Here is a 13,740-nt window from a genome sequence, read left to right on the forward strand (position 1 = left end):
AATTACGCTTAAAATAAACAAAAAACAAATTTAGAGCAAATGGATCAGTTTTACACGTAAAATGATGTCCCATTTCCAAGTCACCCCCACTCTTTTTTTGTGTCATGTTGAAAACATTTTATTTTGGGGCGCTTGTTTAGTTAGGCACAGTGGAACTTTTACAATGCTTCTTTTTTTTTTTTTATATAAAAATAGCAATATAACCAAAAATTAAACCATTTGATAGAGTAGAACATTTGCTATTAGTTAAATAAAATAAAAAAATAAAAATGCTTTAGATATTATGGTAAGAATCAATAGCTGACATTGCAGGAACTTTGAAAAACAGGAGAAATAATTAAATTTCTCCTGTTTTCATCAATTTCTTGAGTATGGAGACAACGGTGAAATATGCAATTATCATTAAAATTTTGTAATTTTTGGATATATTGCTATTTTCAATGTGACAGTTATATAAGTGCTATTGATTTTGCTTAAAATGATATATTTAATAAATTTCTACATTAGCCTAACTATAAACAAGCACCTTTTTTTTTTAACTAGACTAGAATAATTTACTGTTTCACTTGCAATTTATAAATACATCGCAACTTGGTGAAAATGAAATTGGTCGTTCTACAAATAGTTGAATATTTGTTTAAGAAATGAAACAATATTCTGAAAAACTATTATAATAAAATTAAGTCATTGAATTGGAAAATGGTAATAAATAGTTTATTAATAAAATAAAAACCAATATGCAAATTAACCTTGCAACAGATATTGTATATACATAAGTACTATATAAAAAGTTTATTTAATGTTGATACAACACGTGTTTTAACTTTACCATAAGTATGAGAAATAGATCCAATTTTCGCATTCTTTTAGATATGGTATGTGGGGGGAGAGCATAGAAATAGTCATATCTTATTTTTACTTGGATTTAAAAAATTTAAAGACTTTTTCTTTGATCGTCAAGTTCTTTCTATGCCATATTTTAAGTAATTTAAAAAAAATTGCTATAAATAATATTGATAAAGAGTTTTATATGAAGTTTTTATTTCCCCATATACAATTAGCCTTTTGTTCAGTCTCACACAAAACACAATGTCCAACTTTTTACTGATTGAGCTATCAAAGATAAATTTCTCTTTTCCTGCAAGCCTAGAATATTTTTATTAAAAAATAAAAGTATTAGTTGAAAATTTTTTCATAAAACAATGCTTTTTTTTTTTTCATTTTTAGTTGTGACTGCAGCTCAAGCGAAAAATCTCATTGATGCTGGTGTTGATTCTTTACGAGTTGGGATGGGCAGTGGTTCAATATGCATCACCCAAGAAGGTGAATACTCCTTCCTTTTTTTTTTTTTTTTTTTTTTACAATATTTTATTTTATCACAAAAGTGAATATTTGTTATTTAATGACTTTTTTTTTTTTTTTTTTTTTTTTTGCCTTAGTAATGGCTGTAGGTCGACCTCAAGGTACAGCAGTTTACAAAGTAGCCGAGTATGCTCGACGTTTTGGCATTCCTGTGATCGCAGATGGTGGCATTTCCACCGTAGGCCATTGTATCAAGGCTCTCTCTCTTGGAGCATCGACAGGTACGAGTTGATTAACTCTATTTATAGAATATTTTCTAGAAAGATTCAAATTTAAAAAAAAACTTATAAGGATTCTTTTTTAATACGTCTATAAAAAGTCCTTATAAAAAATATATATATATATATATATATATATATAAATAAAAAAAATGAAGCAAAAGTTTTTCTTCTTTTCTAGTAATGATGGGTTCTATGTTAGCTGGAACTACAGAGGCGCCAGGCGAGTATTTCTTTGCTGATGGGGTCCGCCTTAAAAAATATCGAGGCATGGGTTCCTTAGATGCCATGGAGAAACACCGTAGCAGCCAAAGTAGATATTTTAGGTAAATTTTTATGTTTTTACATTTTGTTTTGTTAACTTAAGATCTTCAATTTTCCAACAGTATTTTTGGTATTTCAGAGAGTTTTTTTCTGTAAAATTAATTTGAATTTTTAATAAAAAATAAACTGGTGGCAGGATATATATGTATTTTATTTTATTTTGTTACTAGTGAAAGTGATAAACTAAAAGTTGCTCAAGGTGTGTCTGGCTCCATAGTGGACAAAGGTTCCATCAACAAGTTTGTTCCTTACTTAATCTCTGGTATTCAACATGGCTGCCAAGACATTGGTGCCAAAAGTCTTTCAGCACTTCGGTAAGTATATAAATTTAATAGAAACTAATCTCTGGTTTGGATTCTTCCTCAGGATTTTTTCTCTGCTTTCTAAAGTTTTAGGGGATGGGAAGTTGTAAATATTGTTCTTAGACCTTTTTTATGAATTAACTTGTTTTTTATGAAGTGAAAGAAAAATAATGAGGAAAAGTAAGGATTTTAATAAAGTTTTGTTTTCAAATCTTAGAATTTCATCTTCAATAGATATTAGTTATCTGAAAATTTGGTCATTTGAATCAATTAGTATTCTGAAGACTAAAAACCAGTTGTGTGTCTTTTGAAATTAATGTTTATCAGTTTTATTAAGGAAATGAAAAATAACACTGGGCAACAAGTTTTTACTTTTTAAATGTTGTCTAGATTTCTACAATTGATTTAGGATATTTCTGCAATGTTTAATTAGGAAATGGCATCCATTTCTCTTCATCAGATCAGGTTTTTGTGCTAAGTTGATTTTTAAAAATTCAAATTTTGTAATAAAATCAATTACATTTTTGTGGCATTGTCAGCTGATTTTTGTCAACACATATTCATCCTAAATATGTTTTTGCCAACAAAAAACATTGATTACCTGATTGAAACATGGATTACTGTAAACTGAATTGTGGACACTGATAAAAGTAAGTACATGTAAATTACATGTTGCTTCACCATTGTTCAAACTTCAGGGCTTGAACTTCCATTTCTTTGAACTCCTGGAATGTTCAGTGACAGGAAGGTCTCTCTCCAGATTCCAACAGTAGTCAGCCATCATGACTGCGTCTCAGCTACTCTAACACCTGATCTGATCTCCATCTCGACTGCATCTCAGCTACTCTAACACCTGATCTGATCTCCATCTCTTGTCGTGTCTGATGGAATCTCTTCCCCTACTCATCACTCATTGAATCCAGATTCTCAGGAAACCAATCCATATGTAAAAATATGTAGTGCATCTTGACGCTCGTGTTGCAGGCCAGGTTTCTGAAAGCAGTCAACATGTTATTGCCAAGAAAGTTATTCACTATCAGAACAAATGCTTTCCATGTTTCCGGTTCCACTTTGTTCATTGAGTTTTTGAATACTGGATCTCTAGTGAGCTGCCGGATTAGAAGACTGTCAAAAATGCCAGCTTTCAACTTCTCCATCGTCAGTCCTGGAAAAGCCTGGCACAAGTAAGTAAAGTAGTCACCATCATTGTCCAGAGCCTTTGTGAACTGTTTGATTAAGCCAAGTTTGATGTGCAGTGGTGAGAAGAGTATTCTGCTTCTGTGCACCAGAGGGTTGTTGATGATGTTCCTTTCTTTGCAAGGCACTACAATTCCTCCTGCACAGGCCAGTCCTTCTTTGTAGCACCAATTTTTGGAAGATTTTATGGTTTTATAACTTCAAACTGATCCTTTTTTCGACATAATCATCCAGAACTACCTGCCATTAAAATAATTATTCCCAATCAAAACATGGTATTTTATCCCCACCAACTTCTAAAATGCTCCACATATGCATACATATAAAAAAAAATGTATAAAAACATGTGATCATAGCTCAAGAATTTAACTTGATTGAGCAAAACCAATGTGATTTTTGTATTCAGCATTTCAGATTTGTTCTAAATCGGTTGAAAACTGCAGAAAACAAATTTGTTGCTGACCAATGTAATCTACAAGTTATATTTAACAATTTGATACAAATGATTTTTTTCTCTCTTTTAGTAGTACAGTTGTGTTTATATAAATGAGTTAGGTTTATCTTATTAAAAATATTAGCAGCCTACCCAGTATTTTAATTTATGCAGATTTTGTATTTATTATAGAGCATATTATATTTATTTTGAAAATGACTAGAACTGAAACAAAAACACTTAATTCACTAGCGGTATTCACTACCATCCGATCTAACGACACGTGCATATGAAAACTTGACAAATTAAACGTATGAATATTTGTGCATATGTAGAACATACACAATACTTTGCACTACGACTACTAATTTACAATTTTTCAATTTTTGTTCTTTAGCAGCTATTTTTCTAGTTAAAAACCAAATCGATTTTGTTACACAAGTCTGAATACCTTGTATATAAAGTTTCACGTCTATACACCAAAATTGCAGTAGTTTGGTAGAGACTGTTTTAGAGACAGACATGGTAATTTTTATGATATAGAGAATTTGAAAATTTTTCATCTAACTTTTTTTTTTTTTTTTTTTTTTTTTTTTTTTTTAGATCTATGATGTATTCTGGTGAACTTAAATTTGAACGTCGAACTTCTGCTGCTCAAGTAGAAGGTGGTGTACATGGATTGCATTCGTAAGTGTTTTTTCCTTGTCAGGCATACAATGTCCCTCCCATTTCTCTTTTAGAGGTGGTTGGGTGTTTTTTGTCAGTTGTTGGAGGCTTTCATGTGACCCGAAAAAATTATGTGATGAATTCAAACATGATAAAAGTAAAAATATTTGTAACAATGCTATTAAATATGGATTATTTCTAATTCAATTTTCTACAAAATAAAACCAACATTTAAGATAAAAGTATTGAATTCTAGTCAGTTTGAGGTAAGAGGAAATAATACTAAAACCATGGAATAAAAACTGCTTTTGCTGAGCAAAGAAACCTGTCAAGAATTGTGAAAATGATTCTGGCAGATACAAACAATTGCACATTGAACAAAGAATTCTTAAAAAAATGTTTCATCCATTCCATGTTGAATATCCTTTGAAAGAAAATGTGCATATTGTTAGTATGCACATTTTCTTTCATAAATTGAAGAAATAAAAATGGTTTAAATTAATGGAACTGACAGCATAAATTTTCTCAAAACTCAGGTTCAATCTTTTACTGAGAAACTTCCACCCAAGCCATTTCAGTTATATTTCAGTTAATCTTTCCTTTGTTTCCTCTTCCCATGGTTCTCCCTCTTTTCTTCCAATCTATCTCTTCTCAACTGATGTGCGCCTTCCATTTCTTATTACAGTTACAATAACATTGTTCCCCATGGTTTTGACAACCATGTTCCAATGTTGCATGTGGAATCGAAGAAATGAGGAACTCTAATCTGCTGCTCGGTGGTAGGCTCTTTCCGTGCCACATTCTCCTCCTCCTCCTGTCACTCTTGATAAAACCTTTTTGTATTTAGAAACCTCAGTAGCAAATCAACTTGGATTGTACAGAATGACCAACTATACACAAATGGTGATTTCCCCACCCTATTTCCATTTTAATTAGTAAAGCATCCTTTCCCTTACTCTTCATTGAGATTTGGCAAACTTTACTTGAATGCTTGATGTCAATAAATTTCAATGACTGAAGAAATGTATGAAATGTTTTTTTAAAAAAAGAAGAACACAAACCTCAGAAAGGAAAAAAAAAGTTGGTGGTTCTTTGTTGTTTTCTACCAACAATTGAATTTAGCTTTTCAATTTAAAACACTCCTTTTTTTTCTTCCTCCTAAATTGTTTACAAACTGTTGCTTCCTAGCTCTCAGCTGTTAGATTGAAACATTTTTCCAAAAAAAGAACAATATAAAACTGTATAAAACTTTGTTGATCGTAAACAGTTTAAAATGTTCAACCGTCACATTTATGCATACTTCACGCATTTTTTTCCTGATCAATGTTGTCAAAAAACTGCACGCTTTCACATTTCATGTTTAAATATATGCATATATAAAATTGTAAAATGAATATACTTTTTTAAATTTTAAATCTGCAAAAAAACTGGAAAAAGCATTTAATTTTTTCATTTCATGTTCACATGTCTTAAAAAAAGTTTAAGTTTTTGAAAAATGTTCTGACTTAAAAATAGTAATTTCTCTGTAACCTTTCATAAAGACCAATGTCTATTTCAGGTTTAAGAACAATGTTTTGTCTGCTTCTCTTCAATATCCATAAAAATGTTTACTTTAAGATAATCTATAATTATTCTTTGGATTTTTCAGATATGAGAAACGGTTGTTTTAACTTGGAATTCCTGCCAATTTCGATGAACGGTGATATTTAGCAAATGAATTTACAGATTCTCAATTCATGTCTGCATGATAAACTTTTTCATTCCACTCCTGTTGCACCTGTTTCCCTCATCTACAGGGGTGCAAGATTATGCACCCCCTCAACCTGCTTTTACTCTCTCGTAGACTCCCCTACCTTCTCCCATCTTTTTGCTCTTCCATCATTGCAGCATCCAATCTTAACAACTCCCTATTTCTCTGTGGACATCATTTATACATTTGTTCATAATGTCATTGTTGCTAGACAAATGTTCAATTTATGAATAAAAAGAAAACTACATGCAAAAAAAAAAAAAAAACATTTGTTTCCCCCTTATTTTTCTTGCCTCCCTTTTTTCACTTGCAATACCGTTTTAAATGCAACACATTGACTTAATGTTATTGTAAGACTTCTTTAAATACTTTTCTATGTAGCAGCAAACTTACTCTATAGCCGGGTGGCCAACAATTACACATGGCCCAATTAACCCTAGAGATTCGTAGTAACAAAAAATGGTACTTCTTTATATTAATCAAAACATTAAATAAAATGAAAATATTGCAAAAAGTTATTGTACGTATCTGTATGGAATGAAGTTCTGGGGAAAAAATTTCACTTAATTTGATCAAGTATTTAAAAAAAAATCTTGATGAGATTTATTTCATGAACGATGAGGGGGGGGGCTTTAAACGAAAAATTGATTTAAAAAGGATACAGAAACTCTGTAAAATAAGTGAAAAAAAAAAATATATATTTATATAGATATTTTTTCCATCCATGTTTCGAATTTTGACAAACTTTAAGCATGATGGAATTATCTCCATAACGAGTATGTACAATGTATTTCTTTTTCAATATTTTCATTTTTTAATGTCTTAAAAGGACAAAAATATAAGTCCTCGTGCGAAAGAGCAGGACACAAAATGTTTTAAATAATAATAGAATAACAATAATAAAGGCTTTCGCTGACGAGGACTACTATTGAGTGTAACCAGTTATACAGTCCTTTTGAAATTTTGATCTCTTTTTTTTCTCGTTATATACTGAATATTTTTAATGAAACCTATATGAAATATGTTCCTTATTAAACTGTAAAGATTTTCTATTCTGAAAGAAGTTTTAAAAAATTTAATCTAAAAAAGTTATTTTAAAGTTTTTAAAAAAATTCAGATTTTCTCATTATTCAGACATGTATGACAAAGACGGAGTTAGAAAAAAAGAGTTGTGGTGTGAGGAGAAATACATACAAACTGAAACAGAATATTCAGACCTGTAATTAATAAATAAATACAAAGAGGGGGTTGCAAAAATGAGTTGTTGTGAGGAGATTCACAAAATGAAATGAAATTTAAAACTCCTCTCTTACAGGGAGAGAGACAGAGCAGACAGGAAAACAACTGACAATAGTCAGCGAGAGAAATGAGAGGAGGTAAAAGACAATAGACTCACTAACATGCTATTATACTTTAAGAGAAAGGGGGAGGTGAAACACACACAATTGTGTAAGATAGAGAGTGGAGTTGGAGGGTTTAAACAGATCGTATTATACTAGTGCTGATATTACTTTATTGTAAACAAAGTTTTTTTTTTTTTTATTTCAGAACAAATTAAAAATTTTTAAAAATGAAACAAATGTTTTTACATATGAAACAAATGTTTTTACATATTTAGTTGGAGCTACTGTTATCAGAATATATAATTTTAAAGCAATCCGGCGTTATTTTTGGTCAAATTTTAAAAATATAGTTGAAAAACACATGTGCACTTCTATCCATTACATTAGTTTTTAACGGTGAATTAAACAGTGTTTTGTTTAAAAAAAAAAAAAAAAAGTTAAATATGATTTTTGCTTTTTTTTAATCGAATGGACACTAATCTATCCAATTATGTATATACATATAGATATAAATACAAAATCAATATTTAAATATTTGTAGGATGTGCTCAGTTTCTAGTTAAGTTATTTACTTGCCTCGCCACAAGGTCAGTTAATGTGAGGAAAATCGAGCTTCCCCAAAAAGGTCAATCTGGATAGAAACAAACATAAAAATTGTCTCAGTCATGAAGGATTTCTCCTTCACTGACAGAGGACAAAAAACCCGAAGTGTAGCATCAGAATACTACACTGTGATCTTGGCCTGAAGTCCAGGTAAAGAAATTTTTAAAAAAAGTTTTAAACTGGAAAGTTTAACAAAATAATGTGTCACTCGGACAAGAAATGTAATTGAAAATAAAAACCAAATTTATTAAAAAGGGAGTTGCAAAAATGAGTTATGGTTTCTTACAGAGAGAGAGAGAGAGAGAGAGAAGACAGGAAAACAGCTTACAATAGTCGTATATATATAGACTTATTAGCGAGAGTAATGGGAGGAGGTAAAAGACTAGACTCACTAACAGGCTATTATACTTTAAGAGAAAGGAGAGGTGAAAAACACACACACGAAGTCATAACAAACATAAACATTCCCATTGATAAACTATAACGACAATCTTGCCTGTTTTGTCTTTTACTTCGTAAACGACACCTAGGCACCACCTTCTCCGTCTCCGGACAGTACTGACAAAATTCAACAATTGTTTTTCCTCTCTCTCTCTTTTTTTCGTGTACAGCCACGACGGCGCATGCGCAGCAGCAATTTAGCAGACGATAATATCACCAAACTGATTATAAGTCATGGATCTTTTTTAAAAATTATTTTTCACTCAAAAGTAGACTTTAAAATAGAACAGAAAACGTTCAACAATCAACGCCGACTAACGAACATAATCAACAACACAAATTAAGTTATCTGCTGCTGTTATCAATCTGCCATCGATTTTTTTCAAGGCTTATTGATATATTGCTTCTTCGATTTGTTAACTTTTTCTTAGTGGTGGTGTGTGGTGATGGCGTCTTTCTTTTTTAATGAAACCCTCCTAAAAACGAAACAATTGAAAGTTAACTATTCAATTTTATTGTTGTAAAAATCAGTCATTTTGCTTTTACCAAAAGGTAAGCGAATTTCTCCAATTATTTAATTTAAGATGAATACTGGCAATAATGATGCGAAGAAAATTAATATTGACGATTTTCATTTTCAAGAAAAACTTAAAAAGAAGGAAACAAATAGAAAATATTATCTGAAAAACAAAGAGAAAATAAAAGAAAAAAGTAATCAATTTTATCAAAAAAACAAAAAAAATGATAAAAGTACAAAGAAAAAATTATCAAAAAAATAAAATTAAAATACTGAGAAAACATATATTATATTATGATAAAAATATGAAAATAAAAAGAAACATTCAGTATTATAATAATTTGAACAAATGTAATATGCATAGACAATACAAACAGTTGAATGATTTTATATGTCAAGAAAAGATACTATTTTTTATAAACAATTTTATTTAAAAAATTTGATCTAAATAAAAATCAAAGAAAATCTTATGGTGATGCCAAAAATAATAATTTTGAAAAAATTGATCCAATCATATAAAAACTTCATTAAAAAAATACTGAATTGAATGATAGTCAAAAGCAAGAGGCTAAAAGTTACATTTAATGTAGTAAATACGAACTACATAAAAGGAGTTTGTATGAAAAATTTAATGATTAGTCAATTAAAAAATTATTTTAAACATATCAACTCTATTGTAAAAGAAGCTGATAAAATTGGCTTAATGAAAAACATATTGGAATATAGCCTTCCATTGTTTTTCAACTGAGCACATTTTAACTGACAGAACTGCCTGTCGGTATGTCCCATTGACTCATTGACCATAACTATAAATTCATGTATTATACAAATGAATGTAATCAGCCTGAAAGTGTTGGTTGGAATAGTATTGTGAATAAAATTGCCATATTAATGATGTAGAAAATGAAAAATCGAATGAGCATATATCATTGGCTAGAGTTTGTAGCATTAATGAAGGCTGTCCAGACACAAATTTACAATTAAAATATTTCAAACAAATCCACAGTATTTTGAATGTTTTTAATCCTCAGATGAAAATCTCTCAAATGAGAAAAATATTAGATAATTTTCAGAACTGCAAAAAAGTACATTCTGATGGAATTTTTTGTCCTGGCCAGAAAGATTGCACTGACAATTTGGCTTTTTTTAAGGCGAGTGGCATCTCATTCACAGTATTTAAGGACAATTCTTAGGAAAATGTATAGACTGCTGTCAATTGGAAATTGGCTTAATAAATTTGACATTGCTATAAGTGGTGATTGGTTTTTTACTTTGATCAATCAAACAATTTGGATTCTAATATTTCTGAGAAATATGATTACTATTTTCTTGAAACCAAAGATGAGATGCATACTGAGTCATGTCACAAATAAATATAACAAACTATTTACAAATTACGAAAAAGAAATTTACAATTTTAAATTAAACCATTGTGACATTTGCAAAATGAGACATAAAGACTCTGAACTGTCTGAGTGGAAAAAATGGAGAATTGAAAAATTTGTGTCACAAGAAATATTAGAGATTATTCGATTGAACTATACTCTTCCTTGCAGTATTTGTAAATCTTGTCGATATAATCTAAAAAATAAAGGAATACCCACTTTGGCATCAATCAATGGACTTGAAGTCACAGAAATTCCATGTGAAATAGGTAATTTGAATTTTTATGAAAAGCTTTTCATTCAAAGATCCAAATTTTTCATGAACATTAGAAAAGTGATGCCATATAGTTTCAAAGGAGAAAAAAGTTTGTTGGTTGCAGCTGTTCGAGGAATAGCTACTCATCTTCCACTGCCAATGGAAAATACTATTAACCATGTCATGAACACTTTGCCATCAAATAAAAATGATATTATGGAAATCTTAGTCCAAGCAAAAAAATGTAATTTGGCGGTCATTATTTGACATCAATAAAGTATTAAAAGCACTAGAATGGCTGAAAGAAAATGTTTTGTATAGTGATATTACTATTAATAAAAATGCTAATTCAGAGAATATTGTCACCTGTACTGGACAAAAGGACAATTTTAAAATGGATCATTTTTTAATTCAAACTGGAGCTCAGATTTCCTATGAGCATCATACGGTTTAAGATATGCAGCCATTATTGTCACCTGAAAAAGACTTAATGATTTACAGACAAACAAGAATTGAGGGAAAATTGCTTACTGATAATGATCCACATTTGGAATTACTGTGTTTTCCTAATTTATATACCAAAGGCAAATTTGGAATGTTTTCAACTGAACGCACATATGGCAATGTGAAGCCATTTATGTTCATAAGGAATAGATTAAATCATGCTGATGCGAGATTTAGGAAAGATATGCAGTACCTAATGTTTTGTGCTGACAAAGCCGATAAAAGAGAGATTGATTCTGGCATTTATGCAGTTATGAAAACTACCAAAATGTCAAACATTACTGTTAGAGAATTTAAACACAGATTACAAAACAATGACAAACAATTGGAAGGAAATTTATCCATGATGATGTCTAATATGAGAGGATCCAAAGCATTTTGGTCTCGAAAATATAATGATTTGCAAGAATTTGATGAGTGTCATGGTGTGCCAACAATTTTCTTGACACTTTCTTGTAATGAATATTTTCTAAAAGATTTAAATCAGTTTTTAGAAAAGTTAAATGGCAAAAGTAAAACAATTGGACGAATAAATAATGATGATATTGTTGCAGTGAATGAACATTTTTATCGATTTCTGGCATTCATGAAAGTAGTTATACTTGATGACAATGGTTCACTGAGTAAAGTTAATCATTATTTTTGGCATCTAGAGTACCAACACAGAGGTGCTCCTCATATACACATGAAATTATATTGTGAAAATGCCCCAGTTTTTAATAAAGATTCTTCATCAGATGTCCAAAAATTTATTGAAACAAAAATTACTTGCCATCTTCCATCTCAATTTCAATCTCCAAATTTGTCATTTGGTTACTAAATTGCAATGTCATATATGTACTGGATCTTGTTATCGCAAAAAATTTGTTAATAATAGATTTTACACCATTTGTAGATATGGATTTCCCAGAGGTGTTGGACAGTTCAAGTTTAACACTGTTAAGGAAAGTGTTCAATCACATAAACGTGGCAAAAAAGTACTAAAACTTTATAACTTGGAAAGAAGGTCTGAAGAACAGTATATTAATGATTATAATCTTGTACTTTTGATGATGTGGAAATCTAATGTTGATATACAGTACCTCTCAAAAAGTTCAATGGTATTGAATCATTATATCACCAACTATCAAACTAAATTTGAAAAAGGTGAGACTGAAGGTGTGTGGTCATTGGACCACTCTAAATCTCTTTATAGTAAATACAAAAATGCTGGTCTTTCATTTCTAGCCAATATGCTAGACTATGTCCGTAGTTACTTTTGGTGATTTATCTCAGTTTCCTCCTGTGAATGAAAAACCTGTATTTTCAAAAATTTCAATTTATGATGCAAAAAAATCAGGTTTAGGAATAGCTGGTCTAAATTTATGGTCTTATTTTGATTATGATGAATTAACAATTAATATACGACAAAAAGATGATACTGAAAACTTTGTGACATCTATATCTTTATAAAGTAATAGGGTTCGTGTGTTTCTGTCTGTGTGTACAGCTCTCCATCATCAACGAAATATAAAGGAGGTAAGAGGGTAAATCTCTCCTGGTAGAGAAACATTAGAACCCATTTTAGGATGTTTCTGTTATAGGAGACATAAGAATCTATGCCTAATTTCATTATATACTAGTCTACAAACCACCCCCATATCGAATGACTTATGCTCATTTGCATATCACATTATATTAAATTTCTTTAACTAATTACCTCGACCTTATTACATATTGGAAATATTCTAATCATTTCAACTGTACTATTTACAAAATCTATTTAACATTTAATTATTTAATATATTTTCATTTAATTTTATATTCGATTTATTTCACTTTACGTATATTATCAAAACAATTCATTGGCGAGCAAAGCTTTATGTTTTGGGATTGTATTGAAAATGTAATGGAAATTTCAATTTCGTTCCGTTTTAATCTTTTATATTTTACTTGCCAATATAATTGAAAGAATACAATTCAACTATCGTAATTTTATATAAATAAACAAAAACAAATATTTTAAAATAAAACTTTATTAAAAAATAAATAATTTTATTTTTAAATGAAAAAAATCAATTTAGTAAAATAATTGTATTAAACACCCCCAGCCTTGTCAGCAAACCTGTAAACCTATAAAAGTTAACATTTCGAATGTAAACAGTGATTTTTCGATTTTGTTAGCGCTTGCCGCAATTAAAGACAATTAAAACGGAACTAACTTTATTTCCATTCTATTTTTTAAACAACCCCCAAAACATAACGCTCTCTTCCAGTTATAGCCAATTTTTTTTTAATTAAATAAAACAGGTCAAAATAAACAGATAAGCGCATTTTCTTTTACATTTTTCTTACAACCAACGTTGTCATTTTAACCAACTGCAGGATATCGTTACTTTTGTGGGGTTGTTTTGAAAATGGCACGGAGATTATAATTTCGTTCCAATTTAATCTTTCTGG

The 13,740-nt window shown here is 30.0% G+C and overlaps 1 protein-coding gene across 8 annotated transcripts in view; it reads left to right on the forward strand.

The window, feature by feature from the left end:
• Positions 1 to 6,528, forward strand: part of LOC145277839 (inosine-5'-monophosphate dehydrogenase 1b-like) — a 244,994-nt gene extending 238,466 nt beyond the window's left edge. For all 8 annotated transcript variants that reach the window (XM_080129767.1, XM_080129768.1, XM_080129770.1 and 5 more), the window contains 6 exons: positions 1,228 to 1,323; positions 1,440 to 1,583; positions 1,762 to 1,906; positions 2,075 to 2,218; positions 4,440 to 4,523; positions 6,151 to 6,528. In XM_080129767.1, coding sequence (XP_079985893.1) covers positions 1,228 to 1,323; positions 1,440 to 1,583; positions 1,762 to 1,906; positions 2,075 to 2,218; positions 4,440 to 4,523; positions 6,151 to 6,172 — 635 coding nt within the window. In that variant the 3' untranslated portion in view covers positions 6,173 to 6,528. The remainder of the gene's footprint in view (positions 1 to 1,227; positions 1,324 to 1,439; positions 1,584 to 1,761; positions 1,907 to 2,074; positions 2,219 to 4,439; positions 4,524 to 6,150) is intronic.
• The last annotated feature ends 7,212 nt before the right edge of the window (positions 6,529 to 13,740 follow it).

This window comes from Euprymna scolopes, chromosome 6 (genome assembly GCF_053919585.1).
Source record: "Euprymna scolopes isolate OS-2025 chromosome 6, ASM5391958v1, whole genome shotgun sequence".
NCBI lineage: Eukaryota > Metazoa > Mollusca > Cephalopoda > Sepiida > Sepiolidae > Euprymna > Euprymna scolopes.